We start from the raw sequence: 14826 nt of genomic DNA on the forward strand, positions 1-14826 counted from the left end.
GGGGGAAGGGAGGGGAAGTAGAAGAGTAGAGGCCAACCATGAGCATGTGGGGGGGGAAGGGGGAAAGGGAATGGGGAGAGAGGGGGAAGGGAATGGGGAGAGAAGGGGGAAGGTAGAGAAGAGGGGGCAAGCAGCCGCTTTTGTAGTGAGTCAGGCACACCTGGCTGTTGCCAGGTAACTGTGGGGCGGAGCTTAGACAGGATGCTAACACCCTTAGCTCCCTCTCCCTGGTCTGTGGAAAGGGGCTGGGGGCTCCAGTGACTTCTTTCCTTCCTACCTGGGAGCTTGGTCTGTAATTTCTGAAAATATTGCCAAAACTGCTTCTAGGGAATTACCCTCCCCCCCCCCCCGGTTGAGCTGATATGACAGAACATAATACTGGAAGACTTAGAGAGACATGAGGATTCCTGACCAATCATACCTTAATATAAATTAGATATAAAACATCCTCTAGCTGTTGCTGGCTCTAGATTTAAAGAAAAAGACACCTGCCAGTTAAGAATGCCCTGAAATATTTATAACTAAGAAAAAAATTCTTCAAAGACAGATTATTTTAAAACGAGACTTTGAAGCAGGAGGTGTAATCACAGGATGAGAAAGGCGTTCTTCGAAAATGAGGTGCTCCCATCAAGTCTAGACACCTGAGAGCTTTGACCTTGACTTAGCTCTTCTTGCCTCCAACCTGGATTGCTGTTTAAATCTTAAAAGTCAGGCAGGGACTTGGCTTACAGAGATTGAAGAGACCAGCGCCTGGGCCATGCTTGCCTCTGACACATAGAGCTGGCTTTTGCAGGGGTTGGGGATGGGCAGTTGGGGGATGGGGATGGGGGAGGGGGAGATACTGTCTCCTCAAGTGCACTGTTTCTAGTTCTGCCTTTCACGGGTGCCTAGCCAAGAAACATGCACTGTCTAGGACAGAATGATTATGAGGAAAAAAGAAAATATGAGGAAAGCACATTCATTCTGATTCAGAAGACACTGAAAGGCTGTCAATACAGCTAGCTAGAAGCTCCTGCCCAGACCTGCAAGCCAAGGGTTTAAGCCAGTCTACACAGTATCAAACCCATATGACCAAGAAGGTCTACAGAACCTACAGATTAAGGAGCCAGAAAGCAAAGTAAGATACTTGTCAAAATAGCTGGGATTAAGCTATGTCTGTGTTACCTTGAAGGTGCTATGCAGGCTACTGGGTTGCAGGGGAAGAGTCAAGACTCTTAGCCAGCTATGAATCCAGTGTTCATGCAATAATGATCCACATGGCAAGATATTTCCATGACTGCACTAGTGGCATGAATGTGTTCAGTTAGATTTAAAGTACAGCAAGTCTAGCCAAGAAGCCATGATTCAGAGCTCACTCACAGCAGTGAGTGTGCTACTATTTACTTTAGTAAATGTATACAGTATCAAATTGCTTTCTAAATGAGTACCTCTCTACCCATGGATGAGTGCAGGTCTCAGACCTCATCAGAGACATTCTTTTTGTACTCACAGTGGTTAATGCAGACGCTCAAGGCTCTTCAAGGCTTGGAGAATAAGCATCATTGGAAAGCTCACTCATGTCTGGGACCTCTAGACGATACCATGTCCTCAAGGCTCAGAGGCTCAAGGCTCGAAGGAGAGAATGGGTGTAAGAGTTGGGGGGTTGGGGAAGACCACAGCAAAACATTGTCTTCTGGGCATGGTGGGACCATTGTGCTCCTGAACTCTCCAAAGATATGGTTGCCTGCCCACACAAGATGAGGCCAGCCAACATTCTTGGATGGAGTGGAAAGGCATTTGTGAGTCCCACTCCTTACTAAGATGCTGTGGGTAGCTGGTGGCCTCTGGGGAAGAGTCCAGTCAGTTTTCTTTAGGGCTGTGGCTCCTGGTGAGTTGACTGTACTCCAGTGCACAGTCCCGTGTACTCATGAGTGAATGAATGGCACAGACTGGAGCCTATGAGTTACTAAAAGAAAGAAGGAAGAGGGAACAGATTTGGGGAGGTATGGATGTAGGGGTGAATCTGGAAGGGATACGGCGTTGGTGGGGGAGGGGGGTGGCAGGGATGAGTGTTGGATCTGGGAGGAGGGAAGGATGAATCTGGGAGATTTTGAAAGGAGTGTGACTGAAATACACTTAGGAAATTCTCAAATAATAATTAAAAAAAAAAAAAAAAGGAACTGCAGGTGATGACCGTGACCTTGTGAAGCACTCTGTGAGGTCACAATGGTAAGAGTGCCTTAACTCTAAAGGATTGAGCTCCATCGATTCCGTGTTCAGTAACTAAGTATTGATTTGAATGTGTTATTGTACAGGGCCATCCTACTGCCTGCTATAACCTGAAACTATTGGTTAGAATTGATATGGCTTCTGGGTAGTATAAAAATATCACCGAGTTTCACCATGAGAATGTAGTACATGGAGTCGTGGCCTCAAGGTTATCATGGTGCTTCTGCGTGAGCACTTGAACTTGAGACTCTTCAAAAGAGTCCGACTTCGAATCCTGGGCACCTTCTGAAGCTCTATTACTTATTTCCCTAAGACCTGGCTGCTGACAGACTGGAAGACGGGGTTGTGGTGAGAGGGAATAATGGTTAGAAACGAACAAAGCAGGGCACGTAAGAGTTGAGGACAGAGACAGAGAGACAGGTTGCTCTAGCACAGAGCCTTTGTATTCCTAGAGAGGAGTGGCTGGAAGTGAGAGAGGCCGGATGCCAGCACTTGGAGAGGTCACTCATTCATTTAATTGCTTCTAGATGACAAGCCAGCTGCACTTAATTCTAGACACATTTAAAACTCCCCCATATTTAACCTCCCTTTTTGTATAAATTTTAAGGGTACCTATCATTCACTCCAGCCCCCTTACCGCCCCCCCCTCTGTGCCTGGTTATATAAACCTAAGGGAAGCCATTCATGCTGTAGGCTGCATCTGGTTCAGAATATACACTGGACATCAGGTCAACCCAAATTGCAACCCCTCCTCAACAATCTATCAACACTACAAGCTTCAGTCTAGTGACACATTACCGTGAGCTTTCATTTCACTTTTGGTATGATGGAGAAAGCACACATACCTGATTAGTTAAGTCCAAAGCACCCAAGAGATAATGTATGGAAGAGAACCAGCAGCTAGTAGTTAAATAATGACTCTGTCTCCTGATCCCATCCCTCAGCAGCTAGCTTGGATCTGGGTGTCTATGTGAACGTTATTGTTATAAATCATAACCTCTGTTTCCAAACACTCTGTCTGACGCCTTCCAGTACACATGGCACTTGGCAATCCTCACCCATGGCTTCTAGCAATCAGATCAAACAATTGGCTTTCTGTTTCCCCGTGCCTTCATTGGACTGAGCGATCCAGGGTTTGCTTTGCTCAGAGAGGCCAGGCTAGCAGTATGGGGACCATATACACCAACTTCTTAACTACCAGACTGGATAGGTAAAAGTCTATAGTTTACTCCGAACATTTCTCATTACTCATTAAAAGCTCTCAGGTAACCACGCCTATGTTACTAACTCAGCCCCTTCCCCCCATCCCACACAAATTCCTGGAACTGTGAACCAACACCAGGGAAGCCCTTGCTGACTATTGTGTATTTTTTTTTCTTGGAGAAACAAAAGCAGAGAGAGGGATTTTCTTGGTGGCACTTTGTTTGGTTTGCTAATTATGGCATTTAAATGATCTATTTATTATTATTTGGTAGTTGGTTTGCTACAGGACTTTTCAACCAGATTACGGAAAGTCCTCTTCTGATTCTAATTTTGGAGAAATCACGCAGAGCAGAAGTTTGAGCTGCTTTGGGGTCTTCGAATTCCTGTCCAGAAATGAAGAACTTTACACCCTTAAGTGAGGGATGTAATGCCTCCTGGCCCAGATTTCTCATAGTGGGTTGGCATGATCTACAGAGTTGTTGTAAGCATCGCATCTCTCTGCAACTATGCGGTATTTAGACTTGTGACTAGCACACAGTTGGTGCGTGTGTGTGTGTGTGTGTGTGTGTGTGTGTGTGTGTGTGTGCATGCGCGCATGTGTGTGCTTGTGCCTGTGTAAGCATCTGCATGTGTGCATGAGAGAAAGAGAGAGAGAGAGAGAGAGAGAGAGAGAGAGAGAGAGAGAGAGAGAGAGATCATGTGTAATATGCGAAGTAGGGAAGTGACTATCTTCAAGGGTTGTTGTAATTAATTACATGTTCCCATGTTCGTGAAGCAGCAGACTAGCACACATTCGCTAATAGATCACCATTATTTCTTCCCATAAGAACTTTCCTGTTGAGTGAGGAAAAACCCGTTTCCCCGATGCACACTTACAGTACTCCTTTAGAAAGGAAGCACAAATAAGAATCACACATTCTTCCTCACTTGTCATCCCATCTTCCTCACTCCCCGCCCCATCTTCCTCACTCCCTGCCCCATCTTGCTCACCCCCCGCCCCATCTTGCTCACCCCCCCACCCCATCTCGCTCCAATGTATGATTCACCAGCATTTTCCACTTTTACCTATTCATCCCCTGGGGTGGGAGTGCCAAACACAACTAATTGTCCTCCCCGACACTGGAATCCACATCTGAAGCCCATGGCAAGCCTTTGTTTTATCTCTCCTTTTCACAGAAGAACAATGGTTCCAAATGATAGTTTAAGCGTTCTTAGCGAAAGGCACTCATAGCAGCCACTTACCAGATGTGCTGCCTGTGTTCCACCAGACGTTCAGCATGAGCTTCTAATTTTTGCTCTGCCAGTGCTGGAGTCTGCTAAGCAACATCTATGGAAACAGAGAACTTCCCTCCAGTCACTGGTCTGACCTCTGGCTGCATGGCAACCTTGGTGCTTATGGCAAGTCAGACATGGACAGAAAGACTGAGCCCTTCCCTGGTTTCAGCCCCAAGAAGCATGGGTTTCAGTCACAGAACCATATGTGCTCTGCCATGTCTGGCATAGTTTGGGCCGAATCCCTTCTTCACACCCTCTCCTCACAGGTCTCTCTGAGGACACATCAGTGACACGTCACTGACATATCAGTGCAGTGGGCAGGTTCTACTCCATGTCACATGGAAGAGGGAGGAGGCATCACCATTACTAACCAGTAGAGTTTGTTATCGTAAAGCACTGTGGGACCTGAACTGTGGGACTGACGTCTGTGAGTAGATCCAAAATATGAGAGGTCTCTAGGTCAGTCTTAGAATCCAGTCTGAGTTCTCCACCTACTGTGGTATCTTTTGTAATGCCCACGAGTGCCTTTCCAGACTCTTTCCAGACAAGACTAGCATGAAACGACCCCAAAGCTTCCTCTAGCTCCAAGCTCTTCTGATAATCGCCAACATTACCTTGGAACCTGAGACCAGAGCACCTACTAGAACGTACTAAGTCTCCCAGGAGTTAGGGTACTCTGGTAAACCTGGGCGCCCGTCACAGCAGCAGACGGCATGCTACTCGGCTGGCTGCATCTGAAGATCTAAACTGGTCCATGGGCTCAGTGCCAAATGACTACAAAGCACCGCACACATCCAGAGCCGCTTCACAGCAATTCTGCTCTGTGATACCTCAGTCTGCCTGAAGCATTTACATTTTCTGTGGCCGGGGCCTAAAACTGCTCTTGCTTTATTTAGCTATAAAGCGTTCCCAAAGCCCACGGAGGTCACAACTTCACCAATGGCAATAACAGTAACAGGAGACACATATTCTAGAACGACAACAGCCAATCCTATTCAGGCACATGTAGGTATATAAGTAACAGAAGTTGAGAATTCTTTCTCTTACAGGCATTACCCACATTTCAAACATCCAAGAGCCACATCTAACTACTGGCTACTATGCTGGACAGTACAGATTATACAACCTTTCAGTCACTGTACAAAGATCTACTAGACAGCACTAAACCACTGTAGAGCCTAATCCTTAAGAACTATAGAAGATAAAAATTTCTACACCAGCACAGAGGCAAAATGTACAGATTGCCTCTTCAAACTCTAAATTTTAGTGTGTCCAGGTCAACAAAGCTGGCATGAGCTGAGACTGCCTTAAAACCAATGATGTTCACTCTTCAGTCACAGTGTGGCTGGGCAGAGGTCTCAAAAGTCACAGGCTGGGGTGTTGTGAGTGACCATTCCTCATGGATTATCAAAATTGAATTTTGAGGTTCTTAACTCGTCATCCCACCAAATTCTATCTTTTGATTTTCATAGGGGTCCTAGATCCCTTAAGCTATTCATTTTAGGCCAGGCAGTGGTAACACATGCCTTTAATCCCAGCACTTGCGAGGCAGAGGCAGGTGGATTTCTGAGTTCGAGACCAGCCTGATCTACAGAGTGAGTTCTAGGACAGCCAGGGCTATACAGAGAAACCCTGTCTTGAAAAACAAAACCAAAACCAAAATACAAAACAAAACAAAAAGCTATTAATTTTAAGAGACCTCTGTTAACAAAGGTATTCTTTTAGAAGAAAATATCACATATTCAACAGCTTTCTGGGCAAGTGTGGAGAGCAGAAGTTATCCAAAAGTGTATCTGACACATATATATTAGGTATAAATTTAGGCTTAAGTCCATCCAGGAAACATTAGAGAAGCTCGATGAATAAATTATGAGAGCCCGGGGTTGAACAGAGGAGTCATTTTAATCGAGTGAATTCTTCCATCTCCAGCCAGTTCTGCATGGAAAGTGACCAGATCAATGGGCTGTGTATGTCAGGCCTCATCAGTGAGCAACACGCCATATTCCTAGCACTCTGACTTCTTGAACATCGTTTCTTATAAAATGTCTTCCTAAATTGCCTACAAGACATTTAAGATTTATTTGGGTCTTTTCTTGAAAACTAGACTGGAGTGGGAAAATGAAGAGTTGAATTGGTGAATACTTCTAAAACTCTGGAAGGTTATCCCTATGAACCGATCGACTTAGCTGTGTTCTACTAGTTCGGACTGAAGGAGAATTGCTCTTTTACACTCATCAAGTAAAGCAGAAGTAAATACATGAGTAAATAAATAAAACTGGTTAATAAGGGTTGGTGGGCCCATAGTTTGCTTAAGTGGTTCACCTATGACCTCGAGGCTCTGTCGAAGTATATGAGAATTATTAGGGCATGAATTATCTGGTGTCCTATTTAGGACTAATCATAAAGAAATCAATTCATCTTTTGATTCCCCACTACTGCAAAATAAATAAATAAATAAATAAATAAATAAATAAATAAATAAATAAAATCAATTAGTCCTGATCTTTATTTTGACCTACACATAGACTTGTGCCCACTGGCTCACCACTGGGTAAGAGGAATCACTGATAATTCTTACTCAGAGGTCAGAGGTCCACCTCCTCGCCTCTTCTATGACCCCCTTCATGATACACAGAAGAAAAACCATAGGGGATTAGCTTTAAAACTTCCTAAGTACATAAATAATGATTTTCTTTACCATGTAATATAACAAACTAAGCAACAATTCAAAGGAACACGCGTGTCTCATGTTACTCAGCTCTAGGAGGCTGACGCTTTGACTCAAGATAAGTGCAGTCTTTGGACAAATCAAATAAACAAACCCTTGGTTTCAAGAGGAGAAACATAGTGGCTTATGTAGAGAGAAAGCCAAAGATCAATTAGTTCTAAGATTTCTCAGGTACTGTCCCATATATAAAAACCATATTCAATTTGAGAATATTTGGGCATAGCAGTAAATAATCTATTACTTATGCCCACACAATGTCTGTGTAAGTATAATGACATGATATATGATGAATAAGTATACATTCATACATCAAAATACATAGTCTATTATGAAGAATGATGGATCAAATGCAAGTTCTGAAAATATGCACATGTTTATAATAACTATAATTTATAAATCCATGCCACTATTATTTTGAAAGGAATAAACAGATAAGACCCTTCTAAACCAACTAATAACAAAACTTTGGACTCCATCCACAAAACCATTGTAATGACTAATGTTAATCAGATTCATTCAGCTACAGAATTTTATGATTAATAACCCAGTATGACTATTTTCCCTTCACGTATTTATTGATTATCCACTGTTCCAACTGCTGACAACAAATTGAAGAATTAAACCTCCCTTCATAATTTTGTTGTCAAGATTAGTCAGCTATTTGTTTAAGTTGGATGTTTTGTCTTGATTTATGTTACTTGTGCCTGTGAGTAAATTAAAATTTGATTTAATTTCACAGATCTTGCACAGAGCGGCAGGCTCTGCCAAGACAGCATCAAGGCTCTTGTCAATTAACAAGCGCTTATTGAAAGGCCACAGAGAAAGGAGGCCATAACTCATCTTTCTCTACTAATCAGGAAATCAAACTTCAGTCGGAACCGTACTCCCAAATACACACTGTCAGTCGGAACCGTACTCCCAAATACACACTGTCAGTCGGAACCGTACTCCCAAATACACACTGGCACACACTTAAGAAGAAAGTAGTGGAGAAATTCTACATTTCCTTTCAAAGTTTCAAATTTCATCCCAAACATAAATATATAACAAAAACACACAAATCCTAAATTCCCAAGTTTTTCAATGCACACCGTATGCCTGTGTTAAAATATCACACTGATCCTATAAATATGCACGTTTACTACATGTTGAAAGGGAAAGCAGTCTGGTTTTAGAAATCAATTCTAGCTTTTAACTTATTCCCTTTGCTCTTTTCACCTAATTTCTGCCAGTTTTGTCCTTTGTGTTTCAGCTAAAGGTCACCTCATCCATCAGTTGGGCCTCCATGACAACCCCACTTCTCTCAAAGATCCTCAACACCTCTGACAGCACTTCTGTTCACTGTGTCATTTATCCCAATTAATAATTATACAGTCCTCATCTCTCTCTCTCTCTCTCTCTCTCTCTCTCTCTCTCTCTCTCTCTCTCTCTCTCTCTCTCTCTCTCTCTCTCTCTCTCTCTCTCTCTCTCTCTCTCTCTGTGTGTGTGTGTGTGTGCACTCTCTCTCCCCACAAGACGGATAGATCTGTCTTGTCTATGATAAGCAGCTAGCGTGGTGGCTGGCAGGAACAGCATTCAACAGGAACCGTACAGTATAGGGATGAAGTAAGTCATCCTTCCTGGAGCGCCCATCATGGTCCATCTCAAGACTCTCCCAGACCAGCGCCTAGGAAGCTGGCTTTGCTGGGCATGTTCCACCCCACTGTGTGTATTGTTAAGCCTGCTTCCTTAGAACAGACATGCGCACTTCCTAAGTGGTCTTCTGTCCTCTGGGAGTGTCAAGGGAACAGAGATGGTGTCTTCCAAACCCGGCCCCTCAGTTGCACCTGTCTCAGAATCTGTATCCCTCAGCCTCCAGTGGCAATTCCAGATCTGAAAAGCTGTAGAATAAGAGATACCTTCTCCACAAAGCTCTCCATCCCCACAACTGAGAATTCCATGCCCCCCGGCTGTCTAGGAAGCCTCATGGACACCTCGCTGGTCTTTCCAACCGTGATGGCCACTTGAATGAACAGGGCACAGAAACTTCTTACCTGGAATCCTTCCTGACTCTCGCTTTCTCAAAGGAAAACTCGGGGGGTTTGTTGAGGTCATAGGTTCGGGTGGTTGGCTCTGCAGACACTCCAGCCTTCGCCCCCCTCCTGCTGTGGAGAGAGACCAAGCCTGAAGTCTTGCGGTGAACATCCAGAGGCACTTTGTCGGGAGAGGCCTGCAGTGGGCTTCCTCCCTGCACGTGAATAACATCCTGCAGCTTGTTCAGCTGGATGCACTTGCTCTGCAGCTCTTCTGTGAGCTCCGCGATGGCCACGGTCTGCTTGGCCAGCTGCTCCCGAAGCTCCTTCAGGTGGTACTCCCGTTCCTGAAGTTCCGCATCCTTCCTCCTCAGCTCCCGCTCCAGCTCCAACACCTTACTCCGCAGGGCTTCATTGCTGATGTTCCCTGACTGGCCATCAGGGTGCTTAGCATGCTTGGGTTTCACTGAACCATTTCCCATGTTGCTCAGGGACCTAAGGGCAGGCACAGAAGTGGGAGTGAGCATGTGGAGTTCCACTTTCTAATGGCCCTCCCCTTTCCAGTCTGCTTCATAAACAGAGGCACCGCAGTCATTATCCTTTGATGAGCAATAAAACCCTCCAACCCTCCGTTCTTACAAAGGAAACTAATGACAGAGTTCCTTTATCCCTCTTTAGAGAGCGGTTAGCATTTGGGTTCATTCTTCCCTATCCTTTCAGCAGAACAGGCATCACACCTGAGCATTTTCTACAACTGGCCCTATCTCTGGATAGTTATCAAAAACATCCTAACAGGGCTGCGATTTGGATGTCACCACGGCAGAGATTAAATGCAAAGGAGCATTCACATTGACAGAGGCTTGAAAAATATTACAACTACCACACCCACTGGGCTTACATTTAAAAAAAAAGCTCCTCTTGATTTAGAAATAATACATTTGCATTCCTCATAGGGTAGAGACAGACAGAGCCTGTGTTGCTCTAATAGCAATTTGTTCTTGCCCAGTACACTAGTAAGTGTTGTCTTCCCATCAATGCTGGTGTTAAAAACTTTAAGCCATGATCTCTGAGAAGAAAACATCACTATGAAGTTTTTTTTCTACATCCTTCACGTTGGGTCCCAAAACCAAGTAGTGCAAAAAGTGATGGCCTGTGGTGTGATGCTCAATTCGTTTATTAAGAATATCTTCAGGGCTCAAAAGATAGCACAGTGGGTTAAGCACTTGCCAAGCACGTGTGAGGAACTAAGTTAGTACCCACATGAATTCCGGGTAGACATGGCAGCCTGCCTGTATTCCTAGTGCTAAGGAGGCAGAGACGAGAGACGACTGGAGCAAGTTGTTTAGGGAGACTCTCCAAATCGGTGAGCTCCTGGACTGGGTGAGAGACCACACTTCAAAAAGTAGAAATACATTTACACCTAACATCAAATTCCAGCTTGCCTAGGCACAGACATGTATGTGAATGCATGCAAGTGTGTGTGCACACACACATGAACATGCACATACATGTATGAACACCACATACATTTGCAAAAAAAGATGGGGATCTCTCCTCACAGGAGGGCTGGGGAGATAGTTTAGAAAGTGCTGAACATGCAGGCATGAAGACCTGAGTTCTATGCACAGTCAGGCTTCTAATCCCCGTGGTGGCATGGTAGAGACAGTAAGATCCCTGGGGTTGGGTGGCCAGGTAGTTTAGCCTAATTTGTCAATCCTGGATCTTAGTGAGATACTCTTGTCTCAAAAATACAAGGTGGATGGCTGCTGAGAAGTGACCCCTGTGACCTGTAGCTTACAAGTGTATTCCAAACAGTGACATATATGCATATGTATACACACACAAAACACACACGCACAACACACACACACACACACACGCAGCCTCTTGGAAACCCCAAAGTTATCACTAATCAGGGTATAAGAAGAAGATTGGGGATTATAAAAAATATTTTTTGTCGATTTGCTATGTATTTTTTTTTAAAATTCCAAAGCTTTGTGTTTATTTAACATCTAGTATAAATTCAGAAGTTTGGTATCAAAAAGTTTTCTTTCATTGATATTAGTACTTCAATAGAAATCAAGTAGCATGTCTAGGTTTACTAAGCCAATTTCACGTAAATAATAGGAAATTTTTAAAAAGTAAATCATGGCTGGAGATATATGGCTTAGCAGTTAAGAGTACCAACTGCTGAAAACCACCTATGAATCAAGCTTCCAGAGATCCAGTGCTCCCTTCTGGCCTCTATAAGCACTGCACTCACAGGAGCCTACACATAATTAAAGATTAAAAAAATAAAATCACTTTTAAATGTAAATCATTTGCAGCTCATAAACTTATGTGAGCAAAATCCAGAATTTTCAAATTCAGCAGAATTTGCACAGCTGAAGTACAGCAGATGCTGCCCTAACTAACTGCTCTTGGTGCACCAAGCATTGCAGTATTGGATGGCTTAGTCTGGGGAACTGTACATCAACTGTGAAAAACATCTGGATTAATTCTGATTTTATGAAATCAGAAATGGAGGATCAAAACTAAAGTCTACAAACGTGCATTTTTTCAGCTCCCCCTTCGGATATCTAGCTCAGGGAGAAACAAAGATCTTGACTTGAGTTCACGAGTTCTACCAGATTAATTGTGGCTTCTACGGAGGCTGACTAGATGCAGAAAAAAAAGTTAACAGTCTCCAAATTTTAGACAGGCACAACCAGCCAATGGAAACTGCACAAAATCAAGACAGAAACAGGAAGTCTTTCAGCATTGGATTCTCGCTGGGAGCATCCATTAATAAACTTAAGCATATGCAGAGTTGCTTCCACAGCAGCAGACATGGAGCAGGTCTAACCTTTAAGCTTCTGTTCACTGAGCAGCATTTGCTATTCTTACCCATTAGCATCGCATTGAAAGCTGGAGGAGAGAAGAATTTAAAGAAGTGAGCCCGGACAGGCTCATATCCAGAATAAGCAACTCATCAGACGTTAGTTTGAGACGTGAAAGAATCAACTTGAGTGATATTCTAAAAGGTGCTCCCATAGCTCTCTGAAATTAACATGTGTGCAAGCCTTGGTCATGCCGCCCTAAGCTCTTTTCTAGACAGATTTTTTTTTTTTTTTTGGTTTGTGGACAAGCATTTTCCGCTGAGGAGAGGTAAGGAGGAAACAGAATTTTCTTATAGAGAGCACGACAAGCATAAACAGATTTAAATTTAATATTGAACTAATGACTCATTCTGTATTCATGAAACAACTGTTTACTGAGCCTGGAGTACCATATACTCTGTGGAGTATAGCCATATCCTCTCATGGATATTAGCACTTGGATTTAACAATAAAAAGTTATAGCGCCCTACATATGAAAAGGTCAAGAATCACTGCTCTATATGGACAGTGCAAACTCTGTACCAACCAGCCCAATCATCTTACAAACCTAAAGCACAATTAAGTGTAGAGCTTTAAACCCTCACAGTCTCCTCTGCTTCCCTGAGGTCACCCCTAAAGCTGTATAAACCATGTGGAGTATTTAGAATTCCTGAAGCAGAAAGAGATAAGAGCAGCTAACTTACCTTTCACTGACTTAAACAAGCTCCTGGGTCTTTCAAGACTGGCATGAGCTCTCACGTCACCTGTTTAAGTTTTGCTACCCCCCTAAAGCAAGGTTTTAAGCCTCTGGCCACATAAAGTCTGATTAGATTCACACTGTGTGCTTCTTAGCTGTCACTAGGGTAAGCGATTTCTCAAATACGAATTGGTAGCCAGAGGAGAAATGAGCTGCAGGACGTTGTTCCATCCATCTAGCAGCTACAGGTTATTAAAAATCATTTTTACACTAGAGGACAGTGGATGATGCAATAAGAAATGACATTAGAGATTAAAAGCCCAGTTTAACTTGAGCAACAGATTCAAGGTACATAAGAGGAGGAAGCAACCCCCCTCTTCCAACCTCCTGTAAATTACATGTCATCTCCAATTTCACATGTGCATCTATAAAATGGGTCTATTTATCTCCATCTCATAAGGGTCATGATGAAGATTGAAAAGCATCCCTTTGCAAATGCAAAACATGCAGGAGACATGAGGCATATAAAGGCTCTTTTAGCAGGGCGGGGCTAGAGATAGATTTATGTCTCTATAGAAGGAAAACACAGAACTGAATTTCTGTACCAGGCAGAAATCTAAGGAAGTGGATACCTTCCAGACAAGAAGTCCTTAGAGACGCAAATATTCTCTTGTGGGAGTGAGACCTTACTCTTCCTAGACATTATGTCCCATTGAGAAAAGAATAAGCTGTGGAATAAAACAAACAAACAAACAAACACCAGGAAAGAAGCCCTAGCAAAAGGCTGAAGATGAGAAAACAGTTTGAATGGCAACCAAAATTCTATCAATAATTTCTAGGTCTCCTCAAGCTTGTCAACTCCTTAGTATAGAGTCTCCTCATTCCCATATACTGAAGAGAAATGTTTAAGTCAAAAAGGCTCACTGAGTTATCTCTGAAGGCACAATAACAGAACTCACTGGAGAGGGGATACTCTGCACCGTGAGGGAGGAGAGAGAGGAGAGGAAGCTGTGGCATTTCGCAGGAGGAGAGGGTAATGCCACAGCGTCCATCCTTACCCTGATTCTCCTTCTGCAGAGGAAGCTACCCACAGAGCAAAGACTCTAGGAAGGACTTGTGGGCGGAGTCACACCTGGCACTCAGTGTGGCAAAATGTGGCTTTGCTGTCTGCCCTCCTTTAGCTCTCAAGTAGTTTAAAAACTTAAGTATGGTTCTGATATAGATAATATTCATTGCTCTCTCTACTCTTCTGGAGTCTGATAGAAATGCATTCACATGAACAGGTACACAGCACACAGAGAGAGACACTCACATGCACACACACATACACACACACACATACTCACACACACACATACACTGAGACACAAGCACACAAGCACACAGAGACAGACCCTCACATGCACACACAGGCACACACACAGAGACACATACACTAAGACAGAGATATATACAAACACACATACACACAGACACAGACATACAGACACACACACACACACACACACACACACACACATACTCACCCATATAGCTACACAGAGAGTGAGACATACACACAGACACAAACAAATACACACTCATACACAGATACACAGAGACACAAACAGAGATACACACACATATATACACACCACACACTGATACACAGAGAGTATACATGTACACAGACACACACAAGGAGATTCACAAAGGTGCACACACAGATACACACAAATACACACACACTCACACACACATAAACAGGTACACACAGAGAGACACACATACACAAACTCTCTGTCTCTCTCTGTCTGCCTCTCTCTCTCTCTCTCTCTCTCTCTCTCTCTCTCTCTCTCTCTCTCT

The 14826-nt window shown here is 43.5% G+C and overlaps 1 protein-coding gene across 1 annotated transcript in view; it reads right to left on the bottom strand.

The window, feature by feature from the left end:
• Positions 1-14826, bottom strand: part of Prkg2 (protein kinase cGMP-dependent 2) — a 106703-nt gene that overhangs the window by 84284 nt on the left and 7593 nt on the right. Inside the window, exon 2 of the mRNA XM_021210645.2 lies at positions 9448-9921. Coding sequence (XP_021066304.1) covers positions 9448-9908 — 461 coding nt within the window. The 5' untranslated portion in view covers positions 9909-9921. The remainder of the gene's footprint in view (positions 1-9447; positions 9922-14826) is intronic.

This window comes from Mus pahari, chromosome 13 (assembly GCF_900095145.1).
Source record: "Mus pahari chromosome 13, PAHARI_EIJ_v1.1, whole genome shotgun sequence".
Lineage (NCBI taxonomy): Eukaryota > Metazoa > Chordata > Mammalia > Rodentia > Muridae > Mus > Mus pahari.